Source organism: Odontesthes bonariensis, chromosome 7, assembly GCF_027942865.1.
Source record: "Odontesthes bonariensis isolate fOdoBon6 chromosome 7, fOdoBon6.hap1, whole genome shotgun sequence".
NCBI lineage: Eukaryota > Metazoa > Chordata > Actinopteri > Atheriniformes > Atherinopsidae > Odontesthes > Odontesthes bonariensis.
Window position 1 is genome coordinate 36,419,419 of NC_134512.1, and position 25,835 is coordinate 36,445,253.

The 25,835-nt window shown below is 42.5% G+C and overlaps 1 protein-coding gene across 1 annotated transcript; it reads left to right on the forward strand.

Annotated features, from left to right (window-relative positions):
- The first annotated feature begins 6,449 nt into the window (after positions 1-6,449).
- Positions 6,450-22,369, forward strand: LOC142384458 (cytochrome P450 2F2-like). Its single transcript, XM_075470712.1, has 11 exons — positions 6,450-6,611; positions 10,378-10,540; positions 11,001-11,153; positions 11,236-11,396; positions 13,839-13,907; positions 15,090-15,194; positions 15,391-15,532; positions 20,446-20,531; positions 20,718-20,819; positions 21,879-22,020; positions 22,126-22,369. Exons 1-11 carry the CDS (start codon positions 6,450-6,452, stop codon positions 22,311-22,313), a joined length of 1,473 nt encoding a protein of 490 aa, XP_075326827.1. The 3' UTR covers positions 22,314-22,369.
- Positions 22,370-25,835: the final 3,466 nt, after the last annotated feature.

Here is a 25,835-nt window from a genome sequence, read left to right on the forward strand (position 1 = left end):
TCGTTCCTAATTTGGCATTTCCTGCTGTGGCCCAATGAGCCAATCAGTAAGCTCTTTATTCTTTAAATGTACTGAATTTCTATTGGTTAGTCTTTCAATCTTCTTTTCATCATTTCATCTTTCTGCTTGCTCATCGTCTCATTGTGCATCAGCATTCCCAGAAAGGCCTCTTACTGCTGTGGGGGGGTGCATTCATCTCGTGCTATTTAAAAAAATAATCTACAAGGTTAAATAAAGGTTTGTCACAGCAAGGACGTATTCTGTTAATCCAGGTTGATCAATCCAATACACCTTGCTATTCCAGGGAAGCAGAAATAATGCGTCAGGACGTGTCACAAGGCCAGTTCAGTGAACGCAAAGGCAGAAAAGAGACTTGTAGCGATATTTGGGCAAATATATATAATATAAGGATTTATCAGATGTTCTTAGCCTAGCAAGCCAGACCCGTACAGCAAAAAGCTGTACAGGGGTCTAGTGAAGCTGGATAGCAGTGTGGGCGGGATAAACGGTTGTCTGTTAAGTTGCCTCTGCACTCAACGCCACACAATAGGATGGCGCAACAACCAATCAGAGCGTCGTCCCACCAACGGAGCAAGCTGGTAAATTAAACTTTTACCGTACCCGGTGGGCAAAACTCCGAAAATGTCCTTTTTTTTTTCAAGAAAAACTTAAGTGCAGTTATCTGTTCGTCTCGCAAAGAAAAATGTATATTGAAATCTTCTAGAGTCGCTGCCAAAGCCAACTCGAAAGACTGTTCGCTGGGCGCAGCCATTGTTTACCTCTCTCTGGAACTACACACTGAAACGTCGCACCTCTGTCGTCACTAGGTAGCCTGGCCTCCGACCCCGCTCCTCACGATTTGATTGGCCCGATTAAGTTTCGATTTGCAGCCTCGCAAAACGACCACAAGTGACTAGACTAGCCCGGGAGCAAATTCAATTTGCGGTCGCTAGGGGCGTCTAGATTTCTAGGCTAAGATGTTCTCACTGTCTCAATAAACCTTAAACCTCGACTGTAGGGCACCACCTTCGAATGAAGGAAAAACACAAAATCTTAAGATCCTGGCAGTAGCGAACCGTGAGCACTACGGCTGGCCCTCACCTCAGCCCTCATTGCTGAAGAAAAAAAATCATTGCGGGAAAAAAGGCAATCAAGCTAGCCACAACATTGGTCTCGTCTTCCGCCATTCTGTCTCTCAACCGCTCCACTCTGCACCATTGACATAGCTTTTCTTCTTCTTCTTGGGTTACTATGGCGGTTGACAGCTTAACGGAAAAGGCGCATTACCGCCACCTGCTGGACTGGGGTGTGGATGCAAGAAAGCCTACTCTAATGCTAGACTGGGGCTGCACGCTTTTCGGACTTCACGAAGGCCTACGATCTTTTTTTTTGTCCCGCCCACTTCAAATCAAACCAAGATTGGTCAATTTTCCCATCACTCTCCAAACCAAAACACATAGCTTTGCCTTCCCCGAGATGCGTGAAGTCCTAACCAATTAATGAGCCGGTTAATCTTGCTTCGATAGAGATGGACGATTCTGATTGGATAGTATGTTTCAGGACAGTCACCCTTTCATTGCCGATGTGAATTTGACAGTAAACTTAACTTTGGAACATAGATTAGAGAGAATGTAGTATTAAATGTATTGTATTAAATTAAATGAGAGTGATTGAGGTTTTTTTTTATGTATACATATATTATTATTTAATACTAATATGTTTTTGTTCTGACTTTTTTAAGGCCTTCTCTGAAGGCGTAGAAGCCCCTGAGGGTTCCCCTCTGGATCCTGGTATGTCAAATTAATGTTTCAATTAATAATCAGTCTCATATCTGGCTACTTTCGTGAATTCTCGTTTGGTTGGACGGACATTACATAAAGAAAGCATAGGACACAACCTGTGATTAAACATACATATAGATATATGAACTATTTATTAAAACGATGACCAAAGACATGAACCTTAAACAAACAGGAGATGCATTGAATATGGGTGATTATATACAAAACTTACGGTGCGTTCAGACCGGACGCGGCACGAATTTTTCGCGCAACGTGATTACATACAAAGTCAATGCAAAGACGCAAATAGACGCGAATGACGGTTTTGACGCGGCGCGAATGACAAGACACGAGTTCAGAAAATCCAACTTTGCCGAAATATTCACGTCACGACAGCCTATCAGCATTGAGATTATGGACGACAGTGACGTCATGATATATTGTAGTTGGTGTCCTGCCGAGAGATCACGGCACCGATCCTCCCGAGCAGGTCATCAAACTGGGTCCTGGTGACCCTGAAATACGGCTGGAAGCCATCCAGACGCAACTCCTGGAGAAGGCGGTGAAATTCTCCGAGCTGAGCGCGCCTCTGGATGATGTCACTGACCCGGACACGACGGCGTGTGCGTTTCCAATGAATCTTGGACTGCCACAGCAGGTACAAGGACGCGATGGTACTTATATCAGCCATGGTTGATGAGAGAATGAAATGGAGGGAATGGCGCCAAATAGCCCCTTGAGCGAAAATTCGCTCGTTGTTTACTCGCGCGAATAACGCGAGTAAATTCAACTACACCCGCGGCAAAACTCGCGCAGGTAACGCGACGCGAAAATTCGCACCGTGTCCGGTCTGAACGCACCGTTAGTGAATGGAAAATAAAATATGGGGAATGGAGAGATACTGGATTTATTCAAATAGTTTAGGCTGGCTTACTATTTGAAGCTAAAGACTGACATCTTGGGTTCATTTATCATTCTAATAGTGAAAGTCTCGAGACACCCATCCAACCGTCTGTAAGATGAAAAACGGGTCGACCTTACTTTACTGAAGTCCTTAACACAGGGCTGCACTGGAACTGCTACAGACTTCATTAACAAACATGTCACAAGTGAAAGTTAAGCCCCAGTCGGGGCTTCAGGCCAGGAGCTGAGCCGTGCAGAGCCCAGAGGAAGCAGAGCACGTCCAGACCTGCTTCCAGACAAAAGAGAAGAAGAATGGAGGCAGAGCTTCGGCTGAAGGGAGGGCAGAAAAATAGGACCAGCAGCAAGAAGCTGGTTTCACTGCAGGAATGTCCCACTGCGTTTGAAGGGGAAACGTTAAACAGCTGAATCCTCACTTGATTTTACACCTTAGATTGTATGGCACATCAGTTCTTGAATTCAGATAAAAAATACAAATTTCAGGGCAGTTGGTGGCGTAGTGGGTTGAGCAGGCGCCCCATGTACAGACGCTATAGTCCTCGCTGCTGCTGGCCCTGTGCTGCATGTTGTTCCCCCTCTCTCTGTCCCCTCCTTCCTGTCTCTCTGAACTTTCCATTAAAGGCACAAACGCCCAAAAAGCCTAGTTAAATGAAAAGCAAACCTTTTGTTACAACCAAGTTACTTTTTATTATGGCTGGGCAACGATTAAAATGTTTAATCTAATTAATCACACGATTTCCCTGGTTAATCACGATTAATCGCATTTGTACCCAGAATCCAAAAGTAGTGTATAGCTTTTAGCATTTAGTTTTATTTTAAATGTGCTGCCATATGAATGAAAGTGCCATAACATTTGTTGTGCAAACACACTTTTAACATCAGCATCTTTCTGTAGTTTTTATGTAGAAGCCTCGCTCCACTGTCTGTTTCCTTGAATGACTTGCTGCTATCAGTTGTGTGTTTTGCCTTTAAGTGATATTTTAGACTGGAACTACTACGCTGAGAAGACAATTCAACTTGGCAGTGTTTACAGATGACTTTGGTTCTGTCGACTCCGCCGTCTGGAAGAACTTTAAAATGAAAATGGCCGAGTAAAAGTTCCGTACCCTTCTCCGTGTTTGGTGGATCCGCCGATTACTTTCTTTTCCTGTTCCACAGCAGACAGCAGCAGACTTTTACAAAATAAAAGCCTGTGAGCAGCAGACTTTTACAATAATAAAATAAATAATAAAACAGGGGTGGTCTGTGGCGTAGTGGGTAGAGGCTATAGTCCTCGCTGCAGCTGGCCCCGGTTCGAGTCCCGCATCGGACGCCCTGTGCTGCGTGTTGTTCCCCCTCTCTCTGCCCCCTGCTTCCGGTCTCTCTGAACTTTCCATTAAAGGCACAAAAGCCCCCCAAAAGAATTTAAATTGGAAAAAAACAGCATTAATGCACAATAAAATATTTATCGGCGTTAAATAATCAACAAGTTAACGCAATAATAACGAGTTAACTCGCCCAGCCCTAATTTCTACACACCAAGTCAATGAAAAAGTTTGATCCAAGTCTTGGAAATTGAGCCTTCAGACTCAGGTTTTATGAACCCTACAACAAACTCAGCTGATGTAATTCACAAATTGAAGTCAGTGAGCAACAAAGTGCTGCAGCACCTTTTAATGAGGTGATGGCTCCGGTGGTAAAGAACACAGGAACCTCTTTGCTTCATGTAAACCATCGGACACAAAGAAACACATCCAGCCCCAAACTAAACTTTGGGTTCATTAATCTGTGATCTTTTACGGTACACGCACAGCTTTAGATGACGAGCTGCCGTCCCACTTCAGGGAACCTGCTTGTGAAACCTTTAATATCTACAACTTACTGTGGTGAACTAATCTCCCTTCAGGAAGCCGATTGATACGAAGAACGGAGTCGACGCCACACTAGAGACCTGCAGTTGTGCCACCCAGGGCCGCTGACAGGTTTGGCTGGGCCCGGGACAAAATTCTCTGAATGCGCGCCCCCCCCCCCCCCCCTTAGCAACCCACCCACACCCACTTCTACTTTCCCAGTCTCTCATTTATTGTGGATAAAGCAAAAGGATTATTTACCACTTTGCCTGGATATGAACTGAGTGAAGTTATGGCTTTTAAAATCCTACCACAATAAAACTCACGCTATTTTATTCATTTAGAGCTCATAAACTGCACATTTCATCAACCATTTTTCACTTGAACAAGGGAATCATGTTAAGGGTACTTTTATTTATCGCCAGACCCGCGTGTATGTCTGCTGAACTTTCTGAGAATGTTCGGGGAACAAGGCGGAGCCCATTCATCTGGCGAGTGTCAAGTTAAATCAGTCTAAACGAAAGTTACAGGCTACCCCAAAACGTCACGTTTATAACCCATTCGTTACATTCAACTCTATCTAAATGGCAATTTCACACGTTGCCATGTCTATACTGGCTTATTTTAAACAAAATAAGGTTAAACCAGAGCCGCGTTACACTGGCTGTCATTTAGCTGACCGGGGATGATTCTCAAATCAATTCAGCCTGATTGGCGTGCGTGCCTGAAACATATTTTTGAGACATATTTGCAGACTAATGCGCATATTCCTTTTTTTTCATGGATTTTTTGTTCACTGTAAGTGAACTGTTTTCTGTTCTATCATATTGTAAACAGTATTTCTACTGTACCTCCTGTAGTAAACAGTAAAGGAAAAAAAAAACTTATTTGCTTTTTACTGGAATGCCTTTGAATGTGAACATTACATGTGGACATACAGTTCCCAACCAAGAAATTTAGTGAAAAAACGGTGGATTTCATGTTTTGCATGCAAATACCTGTAAAACTGAAACATAAAAGTCTATGCAGTTTTTGTAATGTCAACAGTAGCCAGTATTTTGAAACCTGGTGTACTTTGATTGACTGCATGTACCTTGTGAAGTGTAAACAAGTGTTATTCTTTGACAGAATAATTTCATTTTGAGTCAGATTTCCAGTGTTTTGGTAAAGTTAATGTGTGCAGAGAAAGATGTGTTCTATTTTGAAATGAAGAGTTATTATATATTTAAAGCAATACTATGTAACATTTCTACCTTAAAATAACAGCTTGAAAAAAATTGTGTGGCTAGAATGAGTTTTAATATTACGATTGGCCTGTCTCCTATGCCCTTCAGGGGTCTGAGTTGGAATAACTGCGCTATGTAACTTTGCTGGAGCGGCCCGGGAGCTGAGCGGAAGTACTTCGACTTGCTTTCTGGCACACCTACCGCAAAAACAAATAGACCCCTCTCACGCTCCCAGGTACATTTGATTACTCTTACCTTCTCGGTCGACATAGCTTGCACCTTCTGACTCCTCGCCGGTTCGTCAACAAACGTGAAAAGTGAAAGTGAAAGGGTGTTGTATTTACGACAGTGTAACCGTACATTACCTCCAAGCCTGTAGGGGGAGCTCCAGAGTGGGCTTTTTGAGAAGTTACATTGTATCGCTTTAACAAAATGTGTTTTTGAGAAGAAAATTATGCATTTGGCCAATTGTGTTTTGTAGGTGTGAGTCTGTGTTAAGAGTTTAGAAAAAGTATCTGAAGTATGGGTAAGCGCTTGTTAGCGATTGAAAAAAAATGTAATACAAAGGACCAAAGTACACAGCCAGAGGGGGCGGGGCTAACAGCCAGAGAGGGCGGGGCTAACAGCAGAGCAGAGCCTTCCTTTCAGTGGATGTCAGCCAGTCTCTCTAGTTGAGCTGAATCCTCACAACTATGTTTGTCACAGCAGTCCTGCTATGGCTCTGTGTTTGGTTCATCATCCTCCAATTTAAATCTCGGAGGCCCAAGAACTTCCCACCAGGCCCCCCCGCCCTGCCGGTTCTGGGGAACCTTTTGCACTTCAGCCCAGAGAACCCCCTGAAGGACTTTGAGAAGGTAAGAAATGCTGCGACATGTCCTGATGCTCCTAAATCCTTAAAACCGGGTGCTGTTACTGTTACTGGTGCTACAATGTGAGTGAATGTGTAAAAAGATTTTGGGCGTTTCTGCTTTTTTTGTTTTAGTTTTGAAAAAGCTCTGAGTTGTTGTGACGTTGCATTTTTATACGATGAAAGGAAAAGCTTCGTCAAAGCAACATTAACCTTTGCACTGCAGCAACATGTAGATTTGACTTTATTTGTATGATGAAACCACCTGTTATTTATCTATTCAACTCAATTAAATACATTTTTTATCATGTATTTTTTTACACAATACAAAAAGACAATCACCAGTTTTCAGGATTACACTTTTTTTTTTTTTTTTACCACAAACCAACTGTCAGTTGGACCAACAGTTTTCTTGTTTTCTCAGTTTTCTTTTACATAATAAAGGTTTATTATTGCTACTATATAAATGTGAAGTAATTACTTCTGAATTAATTATATTGAAAGGGAAAAAACAGTGAACTTTTTTCAGGTGTTTAAATGTTTTTATAATTCACGGGTCAAAAATGACCCATAAGACAATCTTTGTACCCTAGTGGTGTACAGCCCACATGGAAACATAAACAAACATAAAGTATGACTTTTTCTAATGATGGGGTCCCTTTAGGAAAAGTTATAAAATTTCAAGTTGGAAAAAGATAGTTTAAGGTATTTTTTCTACAGCTAAACATGGTAGTGGGTCACGTTTGACCCACAAGACAACAGGAGGGTCAGTCAGAAACGTTGCTGCTCCAACCCTCTTTATGTGTGCAGAACATGTTATCAGTGACCTGATGACCTATGACCTGCCTGCACACCTGGAGTGCATCCAACCAGTGACACAAGTCATGAGTGACTTCCAGTCTTCCTTCTTGATCAGCTAATATTTGAATCGCTGTGATCGTTGTTAATGAGCCTCATGCAGCACCTAATGGTGTTTGCCAAGCTTCACTATTAGCTCCAGTTTATTTCCACATATTATCACATATATGCTGCTTTCAGTGATGTTCATGTTTATGTTCATGCATTTGGCAGACGCTTTTATTCAAAGCGACTTACGGGTAGGCAGGTAGGGTCAGGGTGGGTATTAGGTGGGACCATCTATGTGTATTGCATGTTCATGCACACACGCAAACACGCGCACACACACACACACACACACACACACACACACACACACACACACACACACATTCATTAGCCCAGTAGCATGCTCACTAAGCAGTTGTTGTGTTGTCCTGTGGTTTAAGGTCATCTGTATCCACAGTTATATTATATGAGATTGCTGCTGCTTGTGCTTTTTGTTTTTTTGTTTGTTTGTTTGTGTGTTTGTTCTCTGCTCCTGGTGTCTCTAAGGCTGGATTCCCCACAAAAGCCGTGGATTGTCTTCAGTTTTGTTTTTACAGGTGTAGCAGCTGGTTGCTTGATTTTTCATTGTTTTCTATGTTTGTCTCTTCATATTTCTGTTCTTTTTTTGTTCCTTCCCTTCTTCACTCTCCCTCTCTCTCTGTCCCCCAGGTCCGGTGCGGCACTATCAAACTATCACATCATGTTGAGTATTGTAACAAAAATAAATAAATAAAAATAAGGAGTTGATGGGGAGCTTTACATTCATAAAGCTTCCCTTGGCATAGCAAATGTGTTCGGCATAAGCGGTATTCAGATTACAATTCTGCTGCCATAATGCTGGACAGGACAAGGGGTTAAAAAACAAACAAAAAAAACGTGAAACCGATCCCGGGAGCGACTCGGAGGAGTGTTTTCCCAGACTTTTCGGAACTATTTTGGCTGTTTTTATTTTAGGGACGAGTTCCTCCGTTCTCTTGGTTCTGGTGTGGGCATCAGTGTGGTAGGACAGGACCCAGTCCTGAGGAGTCACACATTTTAATTGCACTTTCTTTTCTGAGATCTCAGTATTTTTGACTTTTTTTCTATTTTTTACATTTTTTTCCAAAAAAACAAACTGACAAAGGAACTTAAAGAACTGTTTTCCTTGGAGGATCCTGAAGAAAATAATCTGAAACAAACAGTGGAAAACAGGGAATAAAAAGGACAATTCAACCCATTAAAGGGGAAAGAGACATTTTTATTTTATTTGATCATTATTATTTTCTATACCAGTACTTACCTGTTTCAGCTAATTTCATTTCATTCTGTGAATTAATTTTTTAAAAAAAGAACTGCATTTCATTTAATGTGTGCAAAGCTGAACATTTGGATATAAACATTCACAAATGTTTGTCTGACGGTGTTGTCCTTCCTGTTCAAAGGTCGGACCACCGTGCCAATCAGCGACGATTCATGTCAAATCACACTGTCCCTTTTTTTTCAGAAAATGATGTAAGTGGATCGAATCGTATCGTATTGAATCCAATCGAATCCAATCGTATCGAATCCAATCGTATTGAATCGTATAGAATCAAATCATATCGTATCGTAGGCTGAATATTGTGTATCAAATCGTATCGAATCATTGGCTGAATATTGTGAATCGTACTGAAACAAATTGTATCAAATCAAATCGTAGGCTGAATATTGTGTATCAAATCGTATCGAATCATTGGCTGAATATCGTGAAAATCACACTGTCTCTTTTTTTCAGAAAATGATGTAAGTGTATTGAATCGTATCGTATTGAATCCAATCGAATCCAATTGTATTGAATCGTATCGAATCGTATCGAATCGAATCGAATCGTATCGAATCGTTGGCTGAATATTGTGTATCGTACTGAAACGAATTGTATCGAATCAAATCGTAGGCTGAATATTGTGTATCAAATCGTATCGAATCATTGGCTGAATATCGTGAAAATCACACTGTCTCTTTTTTTCAGAAAATGATGTAAGTGTATTGAATCGTATCGTATTGAATCCAATCGAATCCAATTGTATTGAATCGTATCGAATCGTATCGTATCGAATCGAATCGAATCGTATCGAATCGTTGGCTGAATATTGTGAATCGTACTGAAACGAATTGTATCGAATCAAATCGTAGGCTGAATATTGTGTATCAAATCGTATCGAATCATTGGCTGAATATCGTGAAAATCACACTGTCTCTTTTTTTCAGAAAATGATGTAAGTGTATTGAATCGTATCGTATTGAATCCAATCGAATCCAATTGTATTGAATCGTATCGTATCGAATCGAATCGAATCGTATCGAATCATTGGCTGAATATCGTGAAAATCACACTGTCCCTTTTTTTCCAGAAAATGATGTAAGTGTATCGAATCGTATCCAATCGAATATAGTATTGAATTGTTGGCTGAATATTGTGTATCGTATTGAACCAAATCGTAGGCTGAATATCGTGAAAATCACACGGTCCCTTTTTTTCAGAAAATGATGTAAGTGTATTGAATCGAATCGAATCGTATTGAATCGTGTCAAATAGTATTGAATCGTTGGCTGAATATCGTGTATCGTATCGTGAGATTTGTGTATTGCTACAGCCCTAAGCCCAACCCTGAAAGACCAAAGCCACAGCCCATGAGGTCGAAAGGATCTATTGCTAAAGTCCTGCTAGCAGACTCTCCATGACACCCCTGGAACTTTCTTCTCGTCTTTTGGCAACATGCGGAGAACCAACACAATATAAACTATGATCAATATCATTCATAATGTGGCTGAATGATGTATTTGAAATAGATTTTTATGTGTAGCCGTGGCACAAATGTTTATTTATATCCTTCAAACAGTAACAGGCGATTAATCTGGTTTTCTCCCAGCTTGAAAAATCTTACGGAGATATCTACAGTTTGTTCATGGGCTCCAAACCAACTGTGGTTATCAATGGGCTGAAGGCCATCAAGGAGGCAATCGTGATCAAGGGTACCGACTTCGCAGGACGACCCCAAGATCTGCTTGTTAACGATGTCCGCCAGAGAAAAGGTAGACATCACATGTCGTGGAACACAAACTGTTAGAGGATATGTTCAGCTGCATTCATATAAAGCTCTTTGGATGAATGCAACGGACACAAAACATGCTGCAGCATGCTGACAAAGCTTTACCTTTTACCCAGAATGTGTTGTAAAAGCATCACTTCATCAAAAAGCCTTTTACAATGTGCACATTAACAGCTCAATAAAAGGCCGTCGTTAAGGATAAACCGTGCCGAGCTGAGCCTAACCCATGTTCAACAGGTTTTCATATTGTTTGATCAAGTCTCTTTTATCTATTGCCTGAGTAAGCATCCTCCTCCCATTCGTGTATTCTTCAGTTGAACATTAAATTCCATTAAAGTGTGATGGAGACAACTTTGTGGCTGTGATGCTCATCTTTTAGGGAGCCCGTGGGCAGATATCTATCCAGATAGAAAACTTTGCTGTTTGTGTTGCTGCACTTGAAGGATTAGTTCTGGCAGATTACGGCTCCAGTTGGAAGGACCATCGGCGCTTTGCTCTGATGACTCTGAGGAACTTCGGTCTGGGAAAGACGTCGATGGAGGACAGAATCAAGGAGGAGATCCAACACACCATGAAAACACTGGACAGCAGCATTGGTGCGTCATCACGACTGGATTTTGTGTCCACCTATGTGCGACGCTCTCATATTCTGCTCAGTCTGTATTTGATCCTTTACAGGTGAGACCCTGAGTCCTCAGGTGATGTTTCATAACGCCTCCTCCAACATCATCTGCCAGGTGCTGTTCGGCAAACGCTACGAGTACGAAGATGAGACGATCAAAGTGATTGTTCGATGTTTCACTGAGAACGCCAAGATAGCCAATGGGCCGTGGGCGATGGTGAGTCAGAACGAGCGTCAGAGGCAGCAGGCCTGAGTCGGATATCCTGACGGGTCAGAGGTGATGGGGTTGTTAAAGCAGGGAGAAGCAGGGCCCTTATCTCTTCAGCCAACCATAGTATCTGCCCCCTGCTGGCCATTACAAAAACTGCAGGTTTAAGACACTTGAGTTTGTATTCTAACATATTGGCACTTAAAGCTATGGTAGGTAATCCTAGAGAGCTAGCAAGAGAGCTAGCAAGATTCGAAAGTGTCCACTCCTCTAAGCTCCACCCCCCCCTCCCCATTCCGTCAGTGCTTCATCCAAAGCCGGTGGAACCGCATGCGCACATGGAGCAGGGAGCCGGCAGAGGGGGGCGTAGGCAGAAAGCAGAGGCATCTGATTGGTTTTTTGTAGGCGACAGTGCAGTGTAGTGCTTTTTCTCAGTCCTGCAGCTGCCACAGAGGTCTGATTATTTTCGTCCCTTTTTCTAAATACCGCAAATTCCGGACTATAAGCCGCTACTTTTTTCCCACACTTTGAACACTGCGGCCTATAATATGGTGCGGCTAATGCATGTTTTTTTTTTTCATGGGGCCAAACAGTAGACCAATAAAATTGATGAGAAGTTCACAGAGGTCCAATGAAATTGTGCGATACATCATGCTAACTTTCACAGTTAATTACGGTCTTGTAAATCAGTCATTTGTACTCAACCTCATCAACATGGAAGATACTCGAAGAAAAGCATACGATGCCGCTTTTAAGTTAAAGGTAATCCGTCTGGCGATTGAAATAGGAAATCGAGGTGCTGCACGTCGTTTTGGCATAAATGAATCGATGGTGAGACGGTGGAGACACCAGCGCGAAGAACTGACTCGATGCAAAAAGACGACAAAAGCTTTCAGAGGTAATCACAGCAGGTGGCCGGACCTGGAAAACTCCCTTGAAGACTGGGTGAACACACAGCGAGCAGGAGGCCGCGGAGTTTCCACCGTGCAGATCAGGCTGAAGGCTAAAGAAATGGCCACCGAGATGAACATCGAAGATTTTGGAGGTGGGCCATCGTGGTGTTTCAGATTTATGAAACGAAAAGACCTGTCCGTCCGGGCACGCACGACGCTGTGTCAGCAGCTCCCTCCCGACTACGAGGAAAAACTCGCTAACTTCCGTACATTTACTCAAACAAAGATAGCGGAGCATTCCATCGGGCCAAAGTACCTTTGACCTTTGACTTGCCGCTGACCCGGACTGTAAATAAAAAAGGTGACTCGTCCATCACAATCAAAACAACTGGCCACGAGAGGACGCACTTCACGTGTGTTCTGAGCTGCACAGCACCTTCTAAAGCTCCCACCCATGGTGATTTTTAAGCGTCTGACAATGCCAAAGGAAAAGATCTCAAAAGAAATAGTGGTGAAAGTCAATAAGAAAGGCTGGATGGAAGAAAGCCTAATGAAGGAATGGCTTACGGAGTGCTATGGCAAGCGTCCAGGGGGATATTTTCACCAAAAAAAAGCACTGCTCGTGATGGACAGCATGAGGGCCCATATAACTGTCTCTGTGAAAGCTGCCATCAAGAGTACAAACTCTATCCCAGCTGTGATTCCAGGGGGCACCACGAAGTATTTGCAGCCACTGGACATCAGCGTTAACCGTGCATTTAAAGTGGCACTGCGCAGTGAGTGGGAAACTTGGATGACGAGTGGCGAGAAATCCTTCACCAAAACTGGCCGCATGAGAAGGGCAACTTTTGCTGAGGTCTGCCAGTGGGTTATAAATGCGTGGAGCCGCGTCAAAACATCCACCATCACCGGCGGGTTTCGGAAGGCTGGGCTGCTCCGTGATGAAGAGGACCGCGAGTGCTCAAGTGAGAGCGACAACGAAGAGACTGAAGTGAGTGACAGTATCCTAAAGTTGTTCAATTCAGACACTGAGGAAGAGGACTTTGATGGTTTTAGTGCGCAGGAGTAAGAAGAAGGCGACTGACTTTTCCTGATACGCTGCAAAGTTCGCGTTGTTCAGTAAAAAAGCATATGCAACGTTATTTGCGTGTTACCGACACGTATAAAAGTACGGTCGATGTGTTACAGGTACTGTTTCAAAAAAGCATTCGTAAAATGTACCGTATTTGTTTGTTTTACCATACGGATTAAATCCAACGTTAAAAAAATCCTCACGTGTAATATCTTTGCGTAAATATCTGCGGCTTAAAATCCGGTGCGGCCTATACAAGTACAAAATTGATTTTCTTTCTAAAATTAGAGCGTGCGGCTTATAATCAAGTGCGCTCTGTAGTCCGGAATTTACGGTACATCTTGTATAGATTTCTCTCAGGATAGACGGACCATTTCACCCAGTATTACTGAACAGGATTACCTACCATGTCTTTAAGAGATAGCGGACTTAAATCATTGTTCTTTTTGCATTGTAAATGAATTCTGACTTTTTCATCCTTTACAGCTATATGACTCTCTTCCTGTGATCCGTAACCTGCCGCTGCCGTTCAGAAAGGCCTTTAAGAATTTCGAGGTAATGTTGAAATGATCTGAAAACCCAAACACCGCCCATCCAAGACCATTTACGTGCATCGGATTCGCTGGGTTTGACAGTCCCGCTGAAAGATGCCTTCCCTGAAGAAGGGAGCAGATGTTGCTCTAACACCTGTTTATACCTTTCATGGAGCCTTTCCAGATGTGCAGCTTTCCAGTTCCTTTTATACCCAATCACGTTACTGACCTGTTGCCGGTCAACCTAATTAGTTGTGATATGTGCCTGTTGAGTACCAGTTTCAGCCTTTTGTTGCGTTTCTGCCATTAAATTCAAGATGAGCTCATATTCTTAATGAAATGATAAAATGTCTAAACATTTGACATTTGATGCATCTTCTCTGCTCTATTGTGGATAACCGGTTGGTTTAGGAGATTATCCAATCAGTGCATTCTGGTTTTCTATATATTTTACATGGTGTTCCAACTAGGGCTGGGCAACGATTAAAATGTTTAATCTAATTAATCACATGATTTCCCTGATTAATCACGATTAATCGCATTTGTACGCAGAATCCAAAAATGAATCCAAAAGTAGCGTATAGCTTTTAGCATTTAGTTTTATTTTAAATGTGCTGCCATATGAATGAAAGTGCCATAACATTTGTTGTGCAAACACACTTTTAACATCAGCATCTTTCTGTAGTTTTTATGTAGAAGCCTCGCTCCACTGTCTGTTTCCTTGAATGACTTGCTGCTATCAGTTGTGTGTTTTGCCTTTAAGTGATATTTTAGACTGGAACTACTACGCTGAGAAGACAATTCAACTTGGCTGTAAATGCAGGAGTTTTTTTTAAATTTATTTTGAAATACGTGCTTTTATTTTGAAACAAGTAAAAGAGGAAGTAGCGCCGGTTAGCTCCGTGAGCTTCACACCTGTAGCGGTGATGTTACCTGCTAGTTTATCTTTATTTTATTACTCCATGCCTCGTGGTGTTTGCTGTAACTGTGTGAATGTGATGCATTCAACAGACTTTTACAATAATAAAACCTGCGTTAATGCGCGATAAAATATTTGTCGGCGTTAGATAATTAACAAGTTAACGCGATAATAACGAGTTAACTCGCCCAGCTCTAGTTCCAACCTTTTTGAGGTGTGCTTTTAAAATGATTCAGCTCATAAATCAGGTGTGACGTGGCTCTTGTTTCTGTTTTGTTTCTTTAGACGTGTCAGAATATTGTAACGAAATTGCTAAATGAGCACAAGAAGACCAGAGTCCCCGGAGAGCCCCGAGACTTTGTTGACTGCTATCTGGACGAACTGGCTAAGGTTTGCCCACTTTCTCCCACATCAAACTGTGTGTGAGCTGTGTTGAATTCGGTGAAATTAGTGGAAGATCACAGGAGTTTGTAGCTTTTCGTACTGTCCATGAGAGGTGGGAAGTTATTTAGAGGTCCAGAATGTGCATCCTTACGGTAAAACTGCACAATTAACATCAACCGCTGATTTTTTTTTATTTTTTTAGAGAGGCGAAGAAGAAGATTTCTCATTTTCTGAGGAAGAGCTCGTAATGAACTCTCTGGACCTTCACTTTGCCGGGACTGACACCACCTCCAACACCCTGCTCACTGGTTTTCTCTACCTGATGAACTACCCACACATACAAGGTGTGTCCGAACATTTAAATAAGAAATATTGCCTTTTGTCATTGTCCCAAATTGTGTTCCAGTGTCTTTCTATCTAAAGTCTGATATTAGTGTTTATCTCTGTCAGTCAGACTCCCCTGAGTGGAAAAGGTTTACCTTAATACAGTGCAGAAGGTGTGCATGTCAGGACTGGTGGGTTGGCAGGACACGGATGTGGACTCCAGAAGTGAGAAATCCAAGCATGGTTTATTTTACAAACCAAAGTTAAACAAAAGGCGCGGCTGAGCCGGATAACAAGACTAAACTGTGGAATAAATACATGAATATTATTGAAAAAAACAAACAAAAGACTTGAAAGACACTTAACTTTAAGGTCGTAGCTTGACGTGGCATGAAGGGGTGAAAATCAAGGAAAGGATTTCACAAAAAGACAAGGCAGCCTGGAAACTAAATAGGGAACTGGAAGTGATTGGTGACTGAATGCTACTAATGAGCAAACAGAAACTGTGGGGAAGACAATGGTAAACTAAATACAAGACATGAACCCAAAAACCAAGGCTGTGTTCGAAACCGCATACTTCTCCTACTACTCATACTAACTTTTTGAGTTAGTATGCCAGTTTGAGTCAGCGAGAAGTTCCCGGATGCATACTAGATTCTCTGAAATGTTGGGTATGCATCATGAGGTTACTACTCATACTTAAACTACCCAAGATGCAACATAACGTGACGTCGCCGATCGTCATTTCCTGTCAAAACGGCAGTTTCAAGCTAGCTACAACGAGGGTAGGTTCACTTCCTGTTTTCAAAACAAAAGCACCAATTGTATCCTAATGGCTTTCCCTATGATAAAAGGCAACGGGTATTTTATTTTGTGAAAATAACCGGAAGTGCGTTGCTCACTGTGGCTAGCTTTAGTAGCGCGGAATTCGTGGGAACAAAATTGTAAATAGCCGGTATTTTGTCAGGTTTTCCACACGTTGGGGATCTAAACGACTACTTTCTCACCTGAAAATGTTTCAAATGTTGCTAAAGTTTACAGAGTTTAGAGCTTAAAGGCATGGTAGGTAATCCTGTTCAGAAACACATTTTGTAATACTGGGTGAAATGGTCCGTCTATCCTGAGAGAAATCTACACAAGATGTATTTAGAAAAAGGGACGAAAATAATCAGACCTCTGTGGCAGCTGCAGGACTGAGAAAAAGCTGACCAATCCGAGATCAGCGGGACGCTGATCTCGGATTGGTCGCCTACAAAAAACCAATCAGATGCCTCTGCTTTCTGCCTACGCCCCCCTCTGCCGGCTCCCTGCTCCATGTGCGCATGCGGTTCCACCGGCTTTGGATGAAGCACTGACGGAATGGGGAGGGGGGGGTGGAGCTTAGAGGAGTGGACACTTTCGAATCTTGCTAGCTCTCTTGCTAGCTCTCTAGGATTACCTACCATAGCTTTAAGAGAAATCAGCTTCAAGCCGGCTGATTTCGGCTCGGGCAGGAGCGAACTGCATTGTGGGTAAACGCTCTGCATACTGTCTGATCGATGAGTATGCTGTATGCAGGATGAAAGTATGTAGTATGTAGTATGCATATGTAGTATGCATATGTAGTATGCAGTATGTAGTATGTACTATGTAGTTTGCAGTATGTAGTATGCAGTATGCAGGATGTAGTATGCAGTATGTAGTATGTAGTATGCATATGTAGTATGCATATGCAGTATGCAGTATGCAGTTTGTAGTATGTAGTATGCAGTATGTAGTATGCGGTATGTAGTATGCGGTATGCAGTATGCAGTATGCCGTATGTAGTATGCAGTATGCAGTATGCAGTATGTAGTATGCGGTACGCAGTATGCAGTATGTAGTATGCGGTACGCAGTATGTAGTATGTAGTATGCAGTATGCAGTATGCAGTATGTAGTATGCAGTATGTAGTATGCAGTATGTAGTATGCAGTATGTAGTATGCAGTATGCAGTATGTAGTATGCAGTATGTAGTATGCGGTATGCAGTATGCCGTATGTAGTATGTAGTATGCAGTATGCAGTGTGTAGTATGCAGTATGTAGTATGCAGTACGCAGTATGCAGTATGTAGTATGCAGTACGCAGTATGTAGTATGTAGTATGCAGTATGCGGTATGCGGTATGCGGTATGTGGAATGCGGTATGCGGTATGTAGTATGTGGTATGCCGTACGCAGTATGCAGTATGTAGTATGCAGTACGCAGTACGCAGTATGTAGTATGCAGTACGCAGTACGCAGTATGTAGTATGTAGTATGCAGTATGCAGTATGTAGTATGCAGTATGTAGTATGCAGTACGCAGTATGTAGTATGTAGTATGCGGTATGCGGTATGTGGAATGCGGTATGCGGTATGTAGTATGTAGTATGCGGTATGCAGTATGCAGTATGCCGTATGTAGTATGCAGTATGCAGTATGCAGTATGTAGTATGCGGTACGCAGTATGTAGTATGTAGTATGCAGTATGCAGTATGCAGTATGTAGTATGCAGTATGTAGTATGCAGTATGTAGTATGCAGTATGTAGTATGCAGTATGTAGTATGCGGTATGCAGTATGTAGTATGCAGTATGTAGTATGCAGTATGTAGTATGCAGTACGCAGTATGTAGTATGTAGTATGCGGTATGCGGTATGCGGTATGTGGAATGCGGTATGCGGTATGCGGTATGCAGTACGCAGTACGCAGTATGTAGTATGTGGTATGCGGTATGCAGTATGCGGTATGCAGTATGCGGTATGCAGTATGCAGTACGCAGTATGTAGTATGCAGTACGCAGTATGTAGTATGTAGTATGCAGTATGTAGTATGCAGTACGCAGTATGTAGTGTGCAGTACGCAGTATGTAGTATGCAGTACGCAGTATGTAGTATGCAGTACGCAGTATGTAGTATGTAGTATGCAGTATGCGGTATGCGGTATGTGGAATGCGGTATGCGGTATGCAGTATGTAGTATGTAGTATGCAGTACGCAGTATGTAGTATGCAGTACGCAGTATGTAGTATGCAGTACGCAGTATGTAGTATGTAGTATGCAGTATGTAGTATGCAGTACGCAGTATGTAGTATGCAGTACGCAGTATGTAGTATGCAGTACGCAGTATGTAGTATGTAGTATGCAGTATGCGGTATGCGGTATGCGGTATGTGGAATGCGGTATGTGGTATGCGGTATGCAGTACGCAGTAAGCAGTATGCAGTACGCAGTATGTAGTATGCAGTACGCAGTATGTAGTATGCAGTACGCAGTATGTAGTATGTAGTATGCAGTATGTAGTATGCAGTACGCAGTATGTAGTATGCAGTACGCAGTATGTAGTATGCAGTACGCAGTATGTAGTATGCAGTACGCAGTATGTAGTATGTAGTATGCAGTATGCGGTATGTGGAATGCGGTATGTGGTATGCGGTATGCAGTACGCAGTACGCAGTATGTAGTATGTGGTATGCGGTATGCGGTATGCGGTATGCAGTATGCAGTATGCAGTACGCAGTATGTAGTATGCAGTACGCAGTATGTAGTATGTAGTATGCGGTATGCACAGCCCAAGACATAAAACCTAAAACTAAATTTTCAACACGTTGGGGATCTAAACGACTACTTTCTCTCCTGAAAATGTTTCAAATGTTGCTAAAGTTTACAGAGTTTAGAGCTTAAGGGAAATCAGCTTCAGGCCGGCTGATTTCGGCTCGGGCAGGAGCGAAATGCATTGTGGGTAAACACTCTGCATACTGTCTGATCGATGAGTATGCAATATGGAAGTATGTAGTATGCAGTATGCGGTTTCGAACCCATGGTGCAGTGCAGACACACAGAAAGCAGCTCCACACTTTGTTTTATTTTGTGCTGGAACATGTGTGTGTGTGTGTGTGTTTGTGTGTGTGTGTGTGTGTGTGTGTGTGTTTGTGTGTGTGTGTGTGTGTGTGTGTGTGTGTGTGTGTGTGTGTGTTGGTGTGTGTGTGTGTTGTGTGTGTGTGTGTGTGTGTGTGTGTGTGTGTGTGTGTGTGTGTGTGTGTGTGTGTGTGTGTGTGTGTGTTTGTGACAGGCATCCAGGATCAGTTCAGCAGGGATGGGTCTTTGTTGAGCTTTACAGTGACACGCATCCTCCTTCCATAGAGCTTGAAAGTCCCGCCTCCTTGACGTCATTCAACTTCCTCCCCTCGGGACCACGGAAGTGTAATAATTTGCAATTCAAGTCAATGACGGAGCCAAGACGGAATAAAACTATTTTTTGCGCTTGATGGAATTGAGTCTTGCATTTCACATATGTTGTGTAGGATATTTTTTAATATTTTTTCATACCAGTAGTGTAACAGTTTAGCGGGCATAAGTGCTTCATTGTTAAGTTATTTTTCTGAGCATTTCTCGAACTACAGCATGTAGCGTTTGGCACGGAAAATAAACGTCATCACGTTTGGGCGCGCGGAGGAGTGGAAGAATGGCGCTGTCGTTGGCCAGTTTCACTCAGTTTTTCGAGGGCGAACAAAAACTTGTGAGCCGAGGAGAGAACCACTACCAGTCGGGGCACGTGGAGAGCTTCTGCTATGCTGGTGGTGATATGTCTGGCTTCGTCTATGCCAGCCAGCGAGACCGCCGGTATACAGTTAATGTGGGATCAGTGACGTAGCATATGCGACGCAATGTAGTCTTTTTACCCTAACTTTTTTTTACAACGTTTAACCAGGCACTCCTACGACAAATCGCCAATGTTTTTGCATGAACTCATCCATATTTAACCCCAGAACATCATGCGTGTACTGTAAAAAGGCATATAATGACTGGGAACAGAAGACATCATCCTGCCCATGTTAATAGATCCAGGCATGAGGTCCCATGGGGACGACGGAAGTAGGAAGAAGAAGCAAAAAAGGGGGCGGGACTTTCAAGCTCTATGCTGCTTCTGCTCCCTCAGAACGATGTCAGCAGGAGATCGATCAGGTGCTGGAGGGGAAGGATCAGCCCAGCTACGAGGACAGACACCACATGCCCTACATGCAGGTGCTGCGTATCACCAGATGTTCCTCCTTTTGATTTAAATTCTGTCATTCTTGGAGGAACCAGGGATCCACGGTGTCTGTTACCGTGTTGATGACAGTTCTGGAAGCCGCCGCTTTGTTGATCCGGCTCTGCAGCACCTTCCATCGGCTCAGAGTCGGATGAATAAAGTCATTTCTCTTTATCCAGGCTGTGATCCATGAAGTGCAGAGGGTTGCCAACACCGTTCCTCTCAGCGTCTTTCACTGCACGACTAAAAACACGGAGCTCTTGGGATTTTCCATTCCTCAGGTGAGAGGCAGCTGCTTAACCCTAATCCCTGATAGGGACATTTTTCTCCACCCGGGGTGAACTTTCTCCTCTAATGTCACACTGGAAATAGTGATACTCATCATATTTGGTCCATTTGTGCATTTTTGACTATTTTTTCAAATTTCAAACACACATCATATGTAATGCAATTTTTCATTGTGTAAAAAAAAACTCTATAATTTCTGAAAAGGGACATTTTTGTCTCCTTTTAAAACGACCTAAAAACATATATTAATATTTTTTTCCACTTTTTTTTCATAAATCTTTCATCCACTTCAGTTCTGATCATAACTACCAAGTTTTCAATTATTTTAAAACAAATTAACCCTTTAGATTCCAATTTGAACTTTTTAGCCCAATTTTGAAGCCTTTAGGTGCCAGTATTTTCAAAATATGGAATGCAGAGTGGAATTATTGAGTAGGGATAATTAGGGACTGGGATATGTCAATGATTAGCAACAACATTGATTTTTAGGGATTTTTATTTTTTTTGTTATGGCTGATTTAAAAAAAAAAAACTCCTTAATTTCTGAAAAGAGACATTTTTGTCCCCTTCTAAAATGATCCCCAAAATACCATATGTTAATATTTTTTTCCACTTCTTTTTTCATAAATCTTTTCTTCCACTTCAGTTCTGATCATAACCACCAAGTTTTCAATTATTTTCAAAAAATGAACCCTTTAAATACCAGTGTATATGAGGTAAACACCAATTTCTTTTAAAACACACAAAAACTGCTGTATTTTCAATGTATGCAGTGCAAAGTGAAATATTCTATGGGGGATTATTAGGTCTGGGATATGTCATTGATGAGCTACAACATCAGTTTTTACAGCTTTTTAGTTTTTCTGCAGTGGCAGATTACAGAAACGGCTCCCATAGACAGGTGTTTTTTTTTAGGTCGTTTTAAAAGGGGACAAAAAGGTCCCCTTCTAGAATTTAAGTTGTGTTTTAAATCAGGTATGAGGGTTAAAGCTGGTTTTGGTTCGACGACCATCAAAGTGAGGAGAGTCTTTTGATGTTTTATTCCTCTTCAGGGCACAATGATCATCCAGAACCTGACCTCAGTGCTGAAGGAGGAGGGACAGTGGAAGTTCCCTCATGAATTCAACCCTGAGAACTTCCTCGATGAGCAGGGAGAGTTCGTAAAGCCAGAGGCCTTCATGCCTTTCTCTGCAGGTACACATGTGTAAAACCTCTATCACATCTGGAATGGCATGCACATAGAAAACGAGTTAAATCCGACCATCAAAGATCACTCTGAGGCCCTTTTCTGTGTCTCAGGTCCTCGGATGTGTCTGGGAGAGAGTCTGGCTCGTATGGAGCTTTTCCTCATCATGGTGACTCTGCTGAGGAGGTTTAAGTTCACCTGGCCGAAGGATGCTGGAGAACCGGACTTCACTCCAGTCTATGGGATCACTCTGACTCCTAAACCTTATCGCATGAAGGTCCAACTGAGGGCTGAGCAGTGAGACAGAAACAGATTTATTCTAATAAACATTAACCGCAAGTTAAAGCTGAAACTATCTGCATGCAATCTGGTTCCATGATTTCTGGGTCTCCATAGAAAAAAGTCAGTAAAATGTAGGAAGAAAACCATTAAAACATTGATGTCGTGGTGCTGTGCAGGAAAACAGTGCCTCAAAATAATGTGTTACGTCTCTGTAAACAGCTTTTTGTCCAACATCTGCTAAATAAAATGACTTGACTCACCATTTCTTATTCATATTTAGAGGATGTGAATAAGAAAAGGTGAGTGGAAACAGTCTGAGAGGGTTCAGGCTGTGCTGGAGGAGAAAGGAGCTCAGAGCAGATATTCACTTTAAAGCTGCTCAGAAATGAACAAACTCTGCTTTTTTTACCTTATAAACTGGGTTTATGTTCATGTTTGAACATGTTTCAGTGAATCTCTGCAGCTGCTTCCTGTTTTATTTGGGAAAAAAGGGAATAAAGATTTCTTTCCTCTTTCACGACTTAGTTCCTTAGCTCGGGATTCACTCCTTCACCTTCGTCACACGCTGTAAAATTCACCTCGTTCCTAATTTGGCATTTCCTGCTGTGGCCCAATGAGCCAATCAGTAAGCTCTTTATTCTTTAAATGTACTGAATTTCTATTGGTTAGTCTTTCAATCTTCTTTTCATCATTTCATCTTTCTGCTTGCTCATCGTCTCATTGTGCATCAGCATTCCCAGAAAGGCCTCTTACTGCTGTGGGGGGTTGCATTCATCTCTTGCTATTTAAAAAAAATAATCTACAAGGTTAAATAAAGGTTTGTCACAGCAAGGACGTATTCTGTTAATCCAGGTTGATCAATCCAATACACCTTGCTATTCCAGGGAAGCAGAAATAATGCGTCAGGACGTGTCACAAGGCCAGTTCAGTGAACGCAAAGGCAGAAAAAGACTTGTAGCGATATTTGGGCAAATATATATAATATAAGGATTTATCAGATGTTCTTAGCCTAGCAAGCCAGACCCGTACAGCAAAAAGCTGTACAGGGGTCTAGTGAAGCTGGATAGCAGTGTGGGCGGGATAAACGGTTGTCTGTTAAGTTGCCTCTGCACTCAACGCCACACAATAGGATGGCGCAACAACCAATCAGAGCGTCGTCCCACCAACGGAGCAAGCTGGTAATTTAAACTTTTACCGTACCCGGTGGGCAAAACTCCGAAAATGTCCTTTTTTTTTTCAAGAAAAACTTAAGTGCAGTTATCTGTTCGTCTCGCAAAGAAAAATGTAAATTGAAATCTTCTAGAGTCGCTGCCAAAGCCAACTCGAAAGACTGTTCGCTGGGCGCAGCCATTGTTTATCTCTCTCTGGAACTACACACTGAAACGTCGCACCTCTGTCGTCACTAGGTAGCCCCGCCTCCGACCCCGCTCCTCACGATTTGATTGGCCCGATTAAGTTTCGATTTGCAGCCTCGCAAAACGACCACAAGTGACTAGACTAGCCCGGGAGCAAATTCAATTTGCGGTCGCTAGGGGCGTCTACATTTCTAGGCTAAGATGTTCTCACTGTCTCAATAAACCTTAAACCTCGACTGTAGGGCACCACCTTCGAATGAAGGAAAAACACAAAATCTTAAGATCCTGGCAGTAGCGAACCGTGAGCACTACGGCTGGCCCTCACCTCAGCCCTCATTGCTGAAGAAAAAAAATCATTGCGGGAAAAAAGGCAATCAAGCTAGCCACAACATTGGTCTCGTCTTCTGCCATTCTGTCTCTCAACCGCTCCACTCTGCACCATTGACATAGCTTTTCTTCTTCTTCTTGGGTTATTATGGCGGTTGGCAGCTTAACGGAAAAGGTGCATTACCGCCACCTGCTGGACTGGGGTGTGGATGCAAGAAAGCCTACTCTAATGCTAGACTGGGGCTGCACGCTTTTCGGACTTCACGAAGGCCTACGATCTTTTTTTTTGTCCCGCCCACTTCAAATCAAACCAAGATTGGTCAATTTTCCCATCACTCTCCAAACCAAAACACATAGCTTTGCCTTCCCCGAGATGCGTGAAGTCCTAACCAATTAATGAGCCGGTTAATCTTGCTTTGATAGAGATGGACGATTCTGATTGGATAGTATGTTTCAGGACAGTAACCCTTTCATTGCCGATGTGAATTTGACAGTAAACTTAACTTTGGAACATAGATTAGAGAGAATGTAGTATTAAATGTATTGTATTAAATTAAATGAGAGTGATTGAGGTTTTTTTTTATGTATACATATATTATTATTTAATACTAATATGTTTTTGTTCTGACTTTTTTAAGGCCTTCTCTGAAGGCGTAGAAGCCCCTGAGGGTTCCCCTCTGGATCCTGGTATGTCAAATTAATGTTTCAATTAATAATCAGTCTCATATCTGGCTACTTTCGTGAATTCTCGTTTGGTTGGACAGACATTACATAAAGAAAGCATAGGACACAACCTGTGATTAATCATACATATAGATATATGAACTATTTATTAAAACGATATGACCAAAGACATGAACCTTAAACAAACAGGAGATGCATTGAATATGGGTGATTATACACAAAACTTACGGTGCGTTCAGACCGGACGCGGCGCGAATTTTTCGCGCGACGTGATTACATACATAGTCAATGCAAAGACGCAAATAGACGCGAATGACGGTTTTGACGCAGCGCGAATGACAAGACACGAGTTCAGAAAATCCAACTTTGCCGAAATATTCGCGTCACAACAGCCTATCAGCATTGAGATTATGGACGACAGTGACGTCATGATATATTGTAGTTGGTGTCCTGCCGAGAGATCACGGCACCGATCCTCCCGAGCAAGTCATCAAACTGGGTCCTGGTGAGCCTGAAATACGGCCGTCATCCAGACGCAACTCCTGGAGAAGGCGGTGAAATTCTCCGAGCTGAGCGCGCCTCTGGATGATGTCACTGACCCGGACACGACGGCGTGTGCGTTTCCGATGAATCTCGGACTGCCACAGCAGGTACAAGGACGCGATGGTACTTACATCAGCCATGGTTGATGAGAGAATGAAATGGAGGGAATGGCGCCAAATAGCCCCTTGAGCGAAAATTCGCTCGTTGTTTACTCGCGCGAATAACGCGAGTAAATTCAACTACACCTGCGGCAAAACTCGCGCAGGTAACGTGACGCGAAAATTCGCACCGCGTCCGGTCTGAACGCACCGTTAGTGAATGGAAAATAAAATATGGGGAATGGAGAGATACTGGATTCATTCAAATAGTTTAGGCTGGCTCACTATTTGAAGCTAAAGACTGACATCTTGGGTTCATTTATCATTCTAATAGTGAAAGTCTCGAGACACCCATCCAACCGTCTGTAAGATGAAAAACGGGTCGACCTTACTTTACTGAAGTCCTTAACACAGGGCTGCACTGGAACTGCTACAGACTTCATTAACAAACATGTCACAAGTGAAAGTTAAGCCCCAGTCGGGGCTTCAGGCCAGGAGCTGAGCCGTGCAGAGCCCAGAGGAAGCAGAGCACGT